Source organism: Hoplias malabaricus, chromosome Y (genome assembly GCF_029633855.1).
Source record: "Hoplias malabaricus isolate fHopMal1 chromosome Y, fHopMal1.hap1, whole genome shotgun sequence".
NCBI classification, from domain to species: domain Eukaryota; kingdom Metazoa; phylum Chordata; class Actinopteri; order Characiformes; family Erythrinidae; genus Hoplias; species Hoplias malabaricus.
Window position 1 is genome coordinate 73021809 of NC_089820.1, and position 15856 is coordinate 73037664.

At 42.3% G+C, this 15856-nt stretch overlaps 1 protein-coding gene and 2 non-coding genes across 6 annotated transcripts in view; all 3 read left to right on the forward strand.

The window, feature by feature from the left end:
* The window catches only part of LOC136678056 (eukaryotic translation initiation factor 4 gamma 1-like), a 34079-nt gene that overhangs the window by 16559 nt on the left and 1664 nt on the right, over positions 1–15856 (forward strand). For 3 of the 4 annotated variants that reach the window (XM_066655850.1, XM_066655854.1, XM_066655852.1), the window contains 24 exons: positions 1367–1459; positions 1575–1656; positions 2489–3039; positions 3134–3374; positions 3971–4056; positions 4195–4375; positions 4816–4949; positions 5205–5321; positions 5467–5835; positions 5989–6135; positions 7709–7945; positions 8133–8237; positions 8449–8727; positions 9141–9255; positions 9418–9532; positions 10702–10964; positions 11229–11350; positions 11470–11642; positions 12263–12388; positions 12844–12925; positions 13002–13100; positions 13471–13605; positions 14857–14935; positions 15690–15830. In XM_066655850.1, coding sequence (XP_066511947.1) covers positions 1367–1459; positions 1575–1656; positions 2489–3039; positions 3134–3374; positions 3971–4056; positions 4195–4375; positions 4816–4949; positions 5205–5321; positions 5467–5835; positions 5989–6135; positions 7709–7945; positions 8133–8237; positions 8449–8727; positions 9141–9255; positions 9418–9532; positions 10702–10964; positions 11229–11350; positions 11470–11642; positions 12263–12388; positions 12844–12925; positions 13002–13100; positions 13471–13605; positions 14857–14935; positions 15690–15830 — 4072 coding nt within the window. The remainder of the gene's footprint in view (positions 1–1366; positions 1460–1574; positions 1657–2488; positions 3040–3133; positions 3375–3970; positions 4057–4194; positions 4376–4815; positions 4950–5204; positions 5322–5466; positions 5836–5988; positions 6136–7708; positions 7946–8132; positions 8238–8448; positions 8728–9140; positions 9256–9417; positions 9533–10701; positions 10965–11228; positions 11351–11469; positions 11643–12262; positions 12389–12843; positions 12926–13001; positions 13101–13470; positions 13606–14856; positions 14936–15689; positions 15831–15856) is intronic. The other variant, XM_066655851.1, reaches the window with a different exon arrangement.
* LOC136679851 (small nucleolar RNA SNORD66) lies at positions 9567–9642 on the forward strand. Its single transcript, XR_010796628.1, has one exon. It is a non-coding gene; the product is annotated as a small nucleolar RNA SNORD66 (small nucleolar RNA).
* Positions 11793–11868, forward strand: LOC136679850 (small nucleolar RNA SNORD66). Its single transcript, XR_010796627.1, has one exon. It is a non-coding gene; the product is annotated as a small nucleolar RNA SNORD66 (small nucleolar RNA).

A 15856-nucleotide genomic window follows, 5' to 3' on the forward strand; every position in this document is an offset into this window, starting at 1 on the left:
CCCCTTTGGCACACTTTTGTGATTCACCTTCACATCTGCCTGTTCAGATTAAAGAAATTTAGCCTCATACATTCCTGCTGAAAATGTTTCAGAATAGATGAGCTATCGATTGAGGAAAAGCTTTAAATCGGACCAGAGTTCGCTCACTGCACAGCAGCAAAACCAAAGTCTAAAGAATTAAATTAAAGAATTTGCCTTTTTAAAGGTGCAGGGTGTAATACTTGGCGGCATCTAATTGTGATGTAGATTGCACCCTTCACTTTTCAATCTGCTACTTCAGCAATAAAAACACAAAGCAATGGGAGATTCAGAGCGGCCTCTTAGCGCTTTTCCACCAATGTGGAGTTGGCTCCATTCCGGTCCACAAACCTAATTTTGAACCGCTCGGTGCTCCACCAACAAAAATAGGTTCCGGAATCCAAAAAATGTTTACTGTGGGAACCAAAGAATATTTTGTAATTGCACAGAGCTCAGATGAGCTAGTAAACTAGTGAGGTTTGGATTGTCTAAGCTGCTTTCGAGCAGTCATCTGAAACTCATATTTTTAGATTTGTTGTTCCAAAGCAGTTGTCCTTGCTAAATGACTAAAATACTCCCATTTACAACCAAATGATTCAGTCCAGCTGTTGGTCTCACTGGAGGGGTGGGGGCTAATGGGCCATTTATTTAATAGTGGAGGGTTGGGGGCTAATGGGCCATTTATTTAATAGTGGAGAGGGGAGTTCTCACATGTGTTTTCATACCTGACTCATGAATAGTCAATGTGTGAGCCACAGGTATTGAGAAACCATATTTGTAGCAATAGAGAAGAAAAAAAATGTGTCAAAGTTGTAAATGCCAGTGTCAAAATAAAATTTCAGGTTCACAATGTGTTTTTTCTCCATGTCAGCACCTTTTGAAAATAGGTTTTATTGGAAGTCCATGTTTAGACTTAATTTAAACAATGAATTTCATACATCTCTTACACACACTAATATTCAGCACAAACCTATGCAACAATACTGTATGTTTTTGGGAAGATTTTTTTGGTAGGTGAAATTAATAAAAATGTCAGGTCTTGTCAGATAGCGCAGATGTGGCTGAAAGGCCTAAGGCCAAGGGGCTAAGCAACTAAAACTCAGGTGATAATACAATAATGGGAACATTGAGGCTGTAAACTGTACTAATTTCTGCACATAATAGATCACCTTAAATCTTACACAGTGCACCTTTTTTTAATATAAGATTAAACCATGTCCTGTATATAGATAAGGGGAGAAATTGTTTTTTATCATATAAATATAATTGTCTTTCTGACACTGTATGTGTATCTGTAAACATGGACTAAAGTTAATTATTTTTTCTGTACTATCCCTTAATTCCACAGATCAGAATACGAGACCCAAACCAGGGAGGACGTGACATCACGGAGGAAATCATGTCTGGCGGAAGATCCGCATCTACACCCACACCACCTCAGGTCAGTCCACTGCTATTTTTTAAATTTTATACTTATGATTTACTTTAGCGTTTGTAATAGTCTTTCAGGAGAATTAAAGTCAATCACAAGCTAATTCTCTCTCTACTTTTCTCAGTCTGTCGGCCCAGAGGCTGGAGGTCCAGCGCAAACTAATGGTGAAACTATACCGCCACCAGCTGCTGTAGTGATTAGACCTGGTATGTACATATTTATATTGTAATTATTATTTTTTGCCATCTATGGAGTCCTAAGGGAGCATAGTGACAGTAGTCACTCACTTCCTGTTTGTGTAGTCAGCACTGGTGTTGTACAAATTTGTTTGAAAATTTTCCCTCCCTCCCCCTCCGTGTTTTGGGAGTTCAGTGAACAGCTATGGGGTGGAACTGGATACAAATAGTGGGTGAAAAAATAAATCCCTAATTCACAAAAGGAAAGCAAAACCTGGTGTTAGAATACTATCCCTAGGAATATTCTATTCAAAATGATTTGCCTTTGTAATTCCAATTCTTTTTTCTTTTTTTTGCCTTTGTTGTAATTCCTTTCTGTTATTTTTATTTATTATTTCCCCCAATTAATTATTAGTACATTTAGTTCTTTAAATAAATCCACTGTAGTTGCTTGGCGAATGAATAGCTCTGTAGTGCATTAAGAATATATTTACCCTAATCCAAGCTGTTGCCCAATGTATTCATGCTTACAAAATAAAAAAATGCCTTTATAACCAACTTCTCTAAATTCCAAGTGCAGCATTGCAGTAGTAAACCTGGAACATGCCTGTATGCTTGTGACTGCTGAAAAAAAAAAAAAAAAACGGGATTAGGCTTAGGTTCGTGCTCTCAATCAAAAATGATCATTTAAAAAAAAAAAAAAAGTTTGATTTGGCCCTGATTCTGATCTCTGGAGATTTTGTTGAGACACTAAATAAACCACTAAATAAAGTAGTTATTGATAATGGACGGTAAATAAACTGAACCTGGACCATCTCCACATGGAAACCCAGTTTTAAAAGAATTCTTATTTTGTTTACAGATGATTGTGTAAAGCCTGTGGCTCTCGCAGGCACTTCTGCGACTCCTCCTCCAGCTAAAACCCCTGAACAAAGCGCCATCGCTGACGAGACTAAAACCTCACCGGATCAGGAGCCAGTTTTGTCTGAGAGCCCTGAGACACCCCCACAGCTTCAGAACATTGACACAGAGCTCAGAACTTCTCCATCTCCTCCTCCACCTGCTCAGATCTCTCTACCTTCAGCAGAAAATCCTACCCCACAAGCTGAGGATAAAACTGAGGATGCTGTGGACGCACCTCTTTCTCCTGAAGCTGAGCCCCCAAATCCAAAAGCAGAGGGGCCAGAAGAGCCCACAGCAGCAGAGGAGGAACCTTCTGAAAAGGTGGAGAAGGTGGAACCAGAGGAGCCCAAGGTGAAAGAGTTGGAGCCTTTGGCTGAAAAGGCCCAGCCCACCTCTGACCCCACCCTCACATCTGTAACTGCTACAGCTTTGGCCACTGAGGCAGCCATTCCAGCAACCAATGGCAGTGAAGAAGCAATTGTTGAAGCCACACCCACTGAACCTCTGAAGGTAATGGGGCGTGTGGCTTCTTGTGAAATTGTACCATTTTGGTTAATTTAAGTAATAGTTAAGCACTTCTTTCTATTCTTCCACCAACTTTTAGAAGATAAATCCAGAGCTTGAGCCTGAGTCATCTTCAGTTCTGCCCGAGGAGGTTCCTGTGGCCAATGGCCTGCCTCAGGACCTAGAGGAGCTGCCTGCGGAGAAGCCTAAAGCCAGTGCTGAACCTGAGGCTGAATCCAAGGCTCAAGAAGCTCAGGAGAGCACCCCTAGTGCCCCAGAGGTCTCGGAAGAAGGGGACGTGAAGACAGAGGAAACTCTTTCTGAGGAGACCACTATGCAAGGTGTGTTCAGTTATTTTGTTGTTGTAGTAGTATATTTTGAGCTGACAAGTTATATTATAGAACTGTTAGCGAATATTGTCCCCCGGCTCTTCCTGTAGTGCATTAGTCTGTCAGAATGATCTTGTGGATTATATGAATGTAGTGTATTGCATGATAGAGTGCACTATTTGGCAACTGGTTAGATTTAATGGCTGTAGGACTTGCGTTCAAGTCTCAGTAACTCAGGCTGCATAAATATTCACTTGCATTCATGTACTCATTTGACAACTTCAAAGTGCTTCAGGTGAGGGGTGAAATTTAGTACATATGAAAAACAATAATAGGAAAAATAACAAGATTAAATTTTAAAGTGTTAATCAGGATAAAAACAATAAATATTAATAATAAAGAACCTTATGTATAAAAAAAGCTTTAATTCTCAAGATTCTGTTAACTGTGGGGTGCAATGTTGTTTCATTATTAAAAGGTGCTCAAGGGTTTTTTTATTTATTTATTTTTAAAGATATAATGAGATTTTTTACCTGACAAAGGTCAGTTTTCAGTGTGTCCTCGGTTGGCTTCAAACTCTTTCTCTCTCTCTCTTCCTCCCCCCTCAGCTGTCCTGTCTGTGCCAAAGAAGAAGAAGAAGTTAAAGGATTTGAATAACAAAGATGTGGGAGATCTCCTAGATGCCTTTAAAGAGGTCTGTGCCTTTATTCAGGTGAAAGGCAGAGCTCTAACTCCTGCTGGGCTTTAGCTGATGGTGTAAAGTGTATTGAAGTCATGGCCTTTAGAAACAGCAGCTGTTTTAATGCGGTTTCTGCCATTCTCTCTGTTTTAGCCTGAAGAGAAAGAACCTGCTTCTGAGCCCATGGTTGCTCCAGTTCAAACTTCGGAGCCTCCAGCCCCTGCCCCTGAGGAACCAGAGGAGACATGGGAGGAGAAAGAGGACAAACTAGACACTGAGAATATAGAGCCTGATGCTACCAAGCCTGTGGAGCAGAAATATCAGTACAAGGAGGGTAAGGGAGCTTACAGACGAAGTTGAAATTAAATCTTTCAAATTTTTCTTACAAATTTTTTATTATGAATAATTTCTTACAAATAATTTTTTTTTACACATTTATACTTTTTATTTAACACAACTGGTGTGTGTGTGATTACATAATTTATGACCACAACTTATTAACCTCTCTTTGGCAGTTAATGGCATCCTCACACTGGAATTCAGTTTAGAGAGCTTCCTATGCGAGTTTGGGTTTGTTTGATCAAGCAGGAAAGCAGTTTTCGTTAAGTTTTTGTACACCTTGATTGGTGAACTGGTTTTGCAGTAATAAGGAAATTGAGTACACTTCCAGATACGGACAAGTGGTGAATAATGGATGGATGAAGTACACTTTATTTTATTTAATTGTTGTGGAAGATTGGCTTTAATTCAGCTTCAATTCTCTCCTTGCTGCAGAACACTGGAAGCCGATTAACCCTGAGGAGAAGAAATGTTATGACAGGGAGTTTCTGCTGCGCTTCCAGTTTATCAGCGCCAGTATGAGCAAACCTGAGGGCCTTCCTCACATAACTGAGGTGGTGCTGGACAAGGTGAGTTTCTCTGTCTTTGACAAACTTGCAGGAAATGTCATTGTTGTTTTAGTACCCTTTAAATAGTAGTGAGTTGTTTAGGATAATGTTATCAACGTTTATCTATTCATGATTTTAATGATCATTATTAACAAAAGTCTGCATATTTTTATTTTAATTTGTTGGATCCCATCAGGAGTTCATGCCATGCACTGAGGTATTGAAAGTGTTCAATCCTGAAATCTCGTGTGTTTCTGTTTTCTCTGTTTTCTTCAGGCGAATAAGACCCCTCTCCGGCCACTGGACCCCAGTCGTCTGATGAACTGTGGCCCAGACTTCACTCCGTCCTTTGCTAATCTTGGCAGACAGCCGCCTGGAGGAGGGCGAGGACTGGTACGCTGCTTTTTATACTGCTTTTTATGTCTGTATGTCTCGTTCTCCGTCACTTCTTTCTTGTTTTTGTCTATGTATATATATGTATGTGTGTGCGTTTCTAGAAACTGACAGCTCTTGTTTATCACCACCCACTCTTCATCAGCTCCCAGGCCCTCGTCGCTCTCAGCAGGGTCAGCAGCGTAAGGAGCCAAGGAAGATCATTGCGAGCGTGTCTCTGAATGACGACGTTCAGCTGAACCGGGCAGAGAAGGCGTGGAAACCGTCGGGTAAGAAGACTCGTGAGGAAGAGGACCCAGAGATGGTCCGCACGCAGGACCTATTCCGCAGAGTCCGTGGCATCCTCAACAAGCTCACACCACAGATGTTCCAGCAGCTGATGAAGCAGGTGACGGAGCTCACCATTGACACAGAGGAGAGGCTCAAAGGAGTCATAGACCTCGTCTTCGAGAAGGCCATCTCCGAACCCAACTTCTCTGTAGCCTATGCCAACATGTGCCGCTGCCTTACAGGGGTCAGTCTTCTATGTTTTCCTCTGCACTCTTCTCTGTTCAGTCTTCATTTTACAACCTTCTTTTACTTTTTTTCCTATCCTTTATCCTTTTTGGCTTTCTCTTGTTTCTTTTTCTTTTCCTTCTATTAATGTGATTTTCCTTCCTGTGTCTAGCTGAAAGTCCCCACCTCGGATAAACCGACAGTCACTGTGAATTTCCGTAAACTGCTGCTGAACCGCTGTCAGAAAGAGTTTGAGAAGGACAAGGATGATGATGAGATCTTTGAGCAAAAGCAGAAAGAGATGGATGCTGCCAAAGAGGTAAGAGACTGTTGTGTATCCCGAGTTGCCCAGCGATCATAGCATTGGCCTGTTATCAGGAGTCAGGGTGGGTAGGATGGCCCCGGTCTCGCTCATCTTTCTGCTAGCGGTGCTGGTTAACACGGACAGATGTGGGCTTTGTTTTCTGGTATGTTGAGCTGGTGAGTGTTGTGTTAGTAGCAGTTCATAAAGCAGGGTGGTCTGGCCATGCGTTTCTCAGAGGAAGTATTTGCTCTCCTTCACTCTCCAGAGGCTGGTGGCAATAGTTCATTAAATGTTAATTGGGAAGAAAATATCCCAAAATTTAGGGATAAGTATCACGATAAGAAGTCAATAAAATGGACAACCTGTGTGTTGTTAAACATTTTATGCTTTAACATTTATACTTCTGCTTTAGTGTCTGTGTCTCTCTGCAATTACACCGCCACAACACTAGGGCTGAATGTCAAACATCATCTTCTCTATGTAGTACAAAATATAGTGGTGTAGAAGAATTACTTTTATAAATCTTTAAAGTGCACTATTTAGGAAGGAGGTTGTTGTATGGGACAAAGTGAGGTTAACACGAGGTGCCAGGAAAGGAACAAATACAAAGCCGGCACGTTTTTCCCGTGTGGTCAAAGCTTCTCGTTGAGGGTTTTTTTCCCGGAGATTTTTCCTCTTTTTCAACATATTTATTCATCCCTGACGTCCACACCATATCAGAGGAAATCTCTAGCTAGGCTAGTCTGTGGTCTCTATAGTGTGGAGTTCCTGTACAACTACAGCTCAACATAGTGTCCATCTGATTACTGCAACGTGTAGTTACATATCTGGAGAGGTGTATGTCAGGCTAATTCATCTTTAACTAAAGCCCAATTTCTAATTTCACGTTGACGTCACGTATAATTATAAATTAGACTTTAATTAGTTCAAATGAAAACAAAACATGTAGGATACCTTTTGAGATTCAACAATAAAACTATAGCTACAGAGGATTTTAGGCTTTTAAATACTTCTCCAAATCTTCTCAACCCTCTCAGACAAAAGTTTCTTAAGTTTGAATGCTGAAAACCTACATCTGTTTCATTATCAACTGTTTTATTGTAACAACTGTGACTAAAAGTGACATGTCAGATATTTACCCATGAGAACAATCAGAGTTTAACCATGGCTTTTTTTTTTTTTTTTTTAAATAAATGACACTAAAAACATGCAATTCTTTGTCGTTCCTTCACCCCCACCGCCCCCAATTTTCCTGTTGGTCGTGAGAATCAAACCAACGACGTTTCAGTCCTTCAGTCCTCTTCTCTAACCATTAGGTCATGGTTCCCCACGTTACAAAATCTGACTGAAATCAAAAGCAGATTTTATCAGACTAGTGCTTTTTCTGAGCTCTGCAGTGTGTGAATTTAGCTGTGCTTGTTAGCATTCCGAGTTAATGAAACTCAGGTGTAGCAACAATAGCAGGAATACTAAAACAAATATAACAGCCTTTATTAACAACTTAGGCCTCCTGTAGCATTTTAGGATGATAAGGCTATTGTTTTATGTAGAGCTGTGGTTAATCACTGACCTTTGTTTTTTGTCTGAGGAGGAGGAGCGCCAGCGTCTGAAGGAGGAGCTTGAGGATGCAAAGGACAAAGCTCGCCGTCGCTCGCTCGGAAACATCAAGTTCATTGGGGAGCTTTTCAAGCTGAAGATGCTGACGGAGCCCATAATGCATGACTGCATCGTGAAGCTGCTGAAGAACCATGATGAGGAGAGTCTGGAGTGCCTCTGCAGACTTCTGTCCACAATTGGAAAAGACCTTGACTTTGAGAAGGCCAAGGTATCAGACGCTAACTCTATTTATTAAAGATTTTAGGCTTTTACAGTGTTTCCCTCTAGAAAATGTTAGTAAACAATGGCAAGATGCTATTCAGAAAGTCTTATGGAAGGTATGAGGAATTCAGGCATGAGGGAAGGCAATTAATATAAATGTCTAGTGTAGTAAAAGTCTGTTTTTGTGTCTACAGCCTCGTATGGATCAGTATTTTAACCAGATGGAGAAAATTATAAAGGAGAGAAAAACATCCTCCAGAATCCGCTTTATGTTGCAGGATGTTCTGGACCTCAGACGGGTAAGTACTACTATTACAACTAATAACTTCAACATCATAATCAACCTAACAATCCAAACCAAAAACCTCAAATCTAAACTGTAATTTTTTTCTTTGGGTTCAGTTTTTTTCTCCAGTAAAAGTGGTTAAACTCTGAACTTGGTTTTGTATTTAGTTTCTTATTTTATTTATTTTTCCTCCCCCCCCCCTCCTTCTGTCTGAATAATTATAGAATAACTGGGTTCCAAGGAGAGGAGATCAAGGCCCGAAGACGATCGATCAGATCCATAAAGAGGCTGAGTTGGAGGAGCACAGGGAGCAGATTAAAGTCCAGCAGCAGCTCCTGTCCAAAAAGGATTCGTCTCAGGGCCGAGGAGCCCGGGGCCCTCACTCTTCCTCCTCATCTTCCTCGGGCCGAGGCAGCCAGCCCCAAGATGAGGGCTGGAACACTGTTCCCATCAGCACTAAGAACAGACCCATTGACACCAGCCGGCTCAGCAAAATCACGAAGGTACAGGCCTCAGCTAATCCAAGGTCATGTCTAATCACTGCTTCCAGAAATTGCACAGGAAAACCCTGACAAATAAATGTCCCCCCGCCAAAAAAAGGAACGCAGATTTGATTGTTGACTCACATACTTATGCACACGATCAATTTCCTTCAAGTGATCTTGGTCAGGCTTAATATGGTCAATGAAAACACGGATATTGTGAAGTGTTAGGAAAGGGAAGATGAGATTTGACCAGTATTTCTGACATGTCCCACAGTGTGAACCAGATCGAGCAGTGTGTGTTAAAAGGTAACTGATAATGGTCTGTTGCTGCATCAAAATTGGCGAATTGTGTTTTAACTTTGACGCAGGCAGCTGAATTATACACTTTTTTTGGGGGGTAAGTCTTTTAACCCTCTGCTCTGTTTCCACAGCCTGGTGCTCTGGACTTTAACAACCAGCTTCTGGCACCTGGAGGAAAGGGCTCATGGGGCAGTTGGGGCAAGGGCAGCAGTGGAGGCTCTGGAGCCAAACCCAGCACGGAACAGGGTATGAACACAAGCATGGCTTCAGCCATTTTTACTCCACACTCACTCTCAGTGCTTTGGGACAGAACAAAAAATACTGTAAGATCAATAACTTCTTGAGTGATAATGTTTGAAATTTATTCATTCATTTTCTCTTTTTCTCTCTGCATCTCTCCTGGTCCAGACACGAGTCGCACAACCAGCACTCTGAACCGTTTCTCTGCTCTCCAGCAGCCTGCCGCACCTTCCTCCTCCTCTTCCTCTGCCTCCATGGATTCTGATCGCAGGGTTCCTCAGAGGCAAGTACAAAATAAGTCAAAATCACTGTGCCTACTCCACTGATGACCTCTGTTTAGTGCCACGTGTCTGGGCCACTGACCTTCTCTGATGGGACTGAGGATCTGAGGAGAAATGAGCACTTGTTCAGTTCTAGCCTGTATTTACATTTAGGATACATTCATGGATACTTGTCACCAAGTACTGAAATAATATATAAATATTTATCTGGAGCGTACAGCGCTGTGCAATTGTAAGTACCTGAGGAATGGGATTTAAAAAGCTATTTATCTGAGCATTAAGAGGGTATATTTGATAAAAAGAAAACCAAACAAACATCCCTAATTGGAATAAATCCACTCCCATTATTCTAGTAAGTGTGAACGTGTTGGTTTAACCCTTTCCTCGTGACAGTCCAGTATTATTTGAGATTATCATCTAATCCCAAGTTTAAGTGGTTAATAAATACTTCATTATGTTAAATCTAGTGTGCTGTAGATTTAATAAATTCGTAAGATCAAAGAGAACATCTTGAAACACTTTGTTCTTCACACTTGCTCACAACACAGCTACTACTTTTTAGAAAAAAAAAATATATATATATTTTTTGTGTGTACTTGGTTTCAATATTTAATTGTATAAAATAAATATATAATATTATGAATAAAGTATGCGTTTTTAAGTTATAATATTCTTAGGCGCTTAAGACTTTTGCATGGTTGTGTATTGCTTCGTTAACGAATGAACTCCGGAGAATTTCTAGAGAAACTCCAGAGTATTGGGTCCAGAGATGTCCCGGAATGGTTATTCACTTATGCAGATTTTCTGCATCAGTCAATCTCTTGCAGTGGCAAATGAAGCGTGTGCTTTAAGCATGGTGCCATGTCTGTGCAGCATGTGCAGGAGAAACTCCTTAACGTTCCCGCACCATTCTAACATGCGCTCAGACTTCACCTGGAGTCTTTACTAGGGCACGAGGAGGATACAGTATGGGTAAGGTCCAGGACGATTGTTTTGAGTGGTCATATTCACACATACAACTCCTCTAGGTAAACTTCGGAACATTTTGGGATTACCGTGCATGTGTCAAAGGGGCTCTCTATGGGAATTGTCTTGGGGTTATTGAAAGGCACTAAAACTTTTTTTGTGAGAATAATTTCTTTTTTTTTTTTTTTTGTGGTCCTGTGTGTAGAAGCAGTTCCAGCCGGGATCGCAGTGAGCGAGACAGGGCTGATCGAGACCGATTTGATCGTTTTGAAAGGAGAGACAGTCGAGAGGACAGAGACAAACCTCTGGACCGAAACCGTGCGGTCATCACGAAGCGCAGTTTCAGCCGAGAGACGGAGGAGCGCGCTCGCGGAGGAGAGAGCCGACCTGTCACGGATCCTGTGCGCCGTGTGGCGAGCATGACTGACGACCACAGGAGCCGAGAGAGAGAACGCAGCAAAGAGACGGGTGAGATTTGAAACACCGGCTGTGTACATATGGCTTGGTTATCTGGTTATGACAGGAATCAAAGAGTTTATGGATGTGCAGGTCCAGGCTGATCTGCATTCATGAGCAGTCTTTAATAATCTGTTGAAAAGGAGCACTGATATCTGTGTAAAAACAGTTGAACTTTAATTGTTGAATGCGCTTATGCATTCATGTTACAACGAAGGGTTTATACATGTCCTGAACGGATCCTAATGATGCGTTGATTTTTCTTCTGTCCTATAGTGAAACGTGAGGCCGCTCCCACTCCTCCACCGACTCAGGCTAAACCGGCTCTGAGCGAAGAGGAGGTGGAGAAGAAGGCTACGGCCATCATTGAGGAGTATCTCCACATCAATGACCTTAAGGTAAACGGCGCACAGGACTGTGCTCTTTGCATGGGGATGAAAATACTGAAGCACAGCTTTATGCAATTGACATTGTGTATGTTTCTGTATTTAACTCTGCTTTGTTTTTGTGTGTGTAGGAGGCAGTACAATGCATTCAGGAGCTGAACAGCCAGGTTCTTCTCTTCGTGTTTGTGCGGAACGGCGTTGAGTCGACCCTGGAACGCAGCACCATTGCCAGAGAGCATATGGGTCTCCTCCTGCACAAACTCCTCAGCACCAAGATCCTTACTGCAGAGCAGTACTACAAAGGGTGAGGATAAATAGAAATGGAAAATAGAAATTAATTTTGCGTATATTTAACACTCATTGTAACATAAGATGCCCCTGCTCCACTGACATTTTTATAGACACACTCTGGGTTCCAATTACAAATTAAATGTTCTTTCCCACTCGGTGTCTGCTCCGCTGATGACCTCTGTTTAGTGCCACGTGTCTGGGCCACTGAATTTCACTGATGGGACTGAGGATCTGAGGAGCTTTCGTTCTTAGTTCTATTTGCAGTTTCACAGTAAAAAGGAACACACTCTACATTAATGCATTTCATGTTAGGCGGAGCATTAAAGGAACATGTGCATAGTGTATAATGTAACAGACCTGAGCCCTGTAGCATTCTTTAGTGGTGAAGCAGAAAAACAAGCTTTTCTCCAAGTAATTCAGTCACATGATTATTGAATGTGTAGATGCAGTGTCAGTCGAGGAGCAGCAGATTTTAATGCAGAACCTGGCTCATTAAACAACACAAATTTAAACTTTGAATTTGTAATCAATTGTGATTCAGCGCTCCTACATAGTGGGACAAAAACACTCCTTAGATCTCCACTTCCTGTAAGTGTAAAGTATGGTAAAAAATGAAAACCTTGTGTTCTTCAGGCTTCAGGAAATCCTGGAAGTTGCGGATGATATGGCTATTGATATTCCACACATCTGGCTTTACCTGGCTGAGATCATCGCCCCTGTGCTGCAGGAGGGAGGAATTCCCATGGGGCAACTCTTCAGGTAAGCATATCCTTCGGCTCCACTGATCATACAGACCATCTGTCTCTCTCAATGCTTTGATGCACCCAGTGTTCTTCAGTGATCAGGGTCCACACAGAGCAGGTATGATTTGTGGTGGATCATTCTCAGTGAAGTGGTGTTGAGCTGATACAAGTGGATCTCACACAGCAGTGGAGCTGCTCCAGTGTAGCTGGAGTTTTTAAACCCCTGTGTCACTGCTGGACTGAGAGTAGTCCACTGCCCATGTATTCCAAGCTCTGTAGAGGTCCTGACCATTGAAGAACAGGGTGAAAGGGGGCTAACAAAGTAAGCAAATCAGCAGATGAACTGTAGTCGTCCTTTAGTCTTTAAATCAGTCTTTAATCCATTTAAACACTCATTTATCTAAACATGCAAAAAAATCCTGGGTGGAGAGAGACTGTGTCTTTATATTGCTGTGTTTTCTTTTTCCTCAGGGAGGTGTCCAAACCTCTGCTGCCTTTAGGGAAAGCTGCTACTTTACTGGTTCAGATCCTCAACCTGCTCTGTAAAGGATTGGTGAGTGTAATGTCTTAACTCTTTGTGTCCCCTGTATCTGGAGATCTCTGTATGACACTGTTACTCGTCTCTGCAGAGTCATAAAAAGGCAAGCGCTCTGTGGAACGAAGCTGGACTCAACTGGAAGGACTTCCTCCCTGAGGATGAGGACGTCAACAAGTTTGTGACTGAACAGGTATGGTGGATATTAATAATGTTGCTCCTCTATTAGATGTTCCCACCAGAGAGTACTGTTTTTAGAGTTCAGGAGACGTCAAAGAATTAACCCAGGGGTTCTTTATTAAGCAGGATTTTTTTTTTTTCAGTTTAGCCAGATAATTTACACCCAAATCAAGAGCTAGGGATTTTCTTATTGGACAGGGCACAATTTAACTGGCTAATGGAGAAATATTGATTTGAGACACCCTCCCCCTAAGACTTAATTCCTTGTCCTTTTATTCATTGGAAAATTGGAAAAACAACTCCTACCACTTTTGCTGTGGTGTGCATTTGTGTTGCTCTGGTCTGAGTGCAGTGTACTGAAAGAATTGTGTTTTCTCTTGCAGAAGATGGAGTTCACTCTTGGAGAGGAGACGGAAAAGTCCAGTAAAACGCAGCTGAGCGCTGAGGAACTGAATAAAAACCTGGAGCGTCTCGTCAAGGACAAGGCCAGCAACCAGAGGATCCTTGACTGGGTGGAGGTGAGGGTAGAGTCTAAAGCAAGCTTTTCATTAAAACAGGATTTCTGTAGTGGTCATTTACTGGTGCAGCTCAATAAATTAGAATATTGTCAACATGTTATTTCTTTTAATATTGATGATTATGGCCTACAGCCAATGAAAGCCCAAAAGTCAGTATCTATATGCAGGGGTTGGACAATGAAACTGAAACACCTGTTGTTTTAGTGTGTGAGGTTGTATGGCTAAATTGGACCAGCCTGGTGGCCAATCTTCATTAATTGCACATTGCACCACTAAGAGAAGGTTCAGTTAGCAGAGGGAGAGAGAGCACAGTTTTGCTCAAAATATTGCAATGCACACAACATTATGGGTGACGTGCCAGAGTTCAAAAGAGGACACATTGTTGGTGCATGTCTTTCTGGCGCATCTGTGACCAAGACAGCAAGTCTTTGTGATGTATCAAGAGCCACGGTATCCAGGGTAATGTCAGCATACCACCAAGAAGGATGAAATGCATCCAACAGGATTAACTGTGGATGCAAGAGGAAGCTGTCTGAAAGGGATGTTCGGGTGCTGACCCGGATTGTATCCAAAAAACATAAAACCACGGCTATCCAAATCACAGCAGAATTAAATGTGCACCTCAACTCACCTGTTTCCACCAGAACTGTCCGTCGGGAGCTCCAAAGGGTCAATATACACAGCCGGGCTGCTATAGCCAAACCTTTTGTCACTCATGCCGATGCCAAACATTGGTTTCAATGGTGCAAGGAGCGCAAATCTTGGGCTGTGGACAATGTGAAACATGTTCTCTGACTCCACCTTTACTGTTTTCCCCACATCCGGGAGAGTTATGGTGTGGAGAAGCCCCAAAGAAGCGTACCACCCAGACTGTTGCATGCCCAGAGTGAAGCATGGGAGTGGATCAGTAATGGTTTGGGCTGCCATATAATGGCATTCCCTTGGCCCAATACTTGGGCGCGTCACTGCCAAGGACTACCAAACCATTCTGGAGGACCATGTGCATCCAGTAGTTCAAACATTGTATCCTGAAGGCGGTGCCATGTATCAGGATGACAATGCACCAATACTCACAGCAAGACTGGTGAAAGATTGTTTTGATGAAAGTGAAGTTGGACATCTCCCATGGCCTGCACAGTCACCAGATCTAAATATTATTGAGCCACTTTGGCCAACTCTGATTCTGCTTTCTGAAATGGATCTGAATATATCATTGGTGTTGCTAAAACATGTTTGTGACACTCTCTGCAGGTGAACCTTGATGAACAGCAGATGGCGTCCAATCAGTTCATTCGAGCTCTGATGACCACCGTGTGTCAGTCTGCCATTTGTAAGTACACTTTTTGTCCATGCTCTCCGCTCCACTGACCACACACAAAGGTCACTCTAATTGAATGATTAGACTGCAGTTTATCTGTTGCTCTGCATACTAGCCTTTTTACCCTCTTTACACAGTGGATCATCCTCACCACTGCAGTGACACTGATGTGGAGGTGGTATGTTAGTGTGTGGTGTGCTGGTACAAGTGGATCAGACACAGCAGTGCTGCTGAAGTTTTTAAACTGTCCACTCAAGTTTTCTCTGTCTCAAGTTTGTGCTGGAGCTCTGCATTTTGTGGTGATTGACAGGTCTCTGGCTAATCAGCGATCTGCAGGGTTTACATGTCAAATATAGTGCCTGCTTGGCTGGAACTAACCAGATTTGGGCAGTGGAAAAGCCAGCGTCGAGTCCTATAGGTTCCATGCAGTGGAAAAGTGCCATTAGACACTCTTTGGTCCACCTTGTAAATGTAAAGTCAGAGACAGTATTGCTCTTATCCTTCATCAGAGGACACAGGACACTGGATTACAGTCCGTAATTTTCTTGAACTGACCTGTGCCAATTTTGTGATTTTAGTTTTATTGACCAGTTATAACCGTTCCAAACAGTAAACAGTGCTCCTTATTTTATATGCGCTAACCCGCGGTGGAAGTTCTGCTCTGAATCAGCTGACATTAGGGCGCAGAGGAAATGACCAGAACTTAAAACCTAGTGGGCAGTTGGCTGTGTATATTCTGTATCTAATTCTTGTGCTGTCCTTCCAGCTGAGACACCTTACAAAGTGGATGTGGTGCAGATTTCCCAGCATGCAAAGCTGCTGCAGAAGTATTTGTCAGACGAGCAGAAAGAGCTCCAGGCACTTTATGCTCTCCAGGCTCTCATGGTGCGAATGGAGCAGCCAGCCAGTGAGTAGTTTATTTTAAACAAAAGC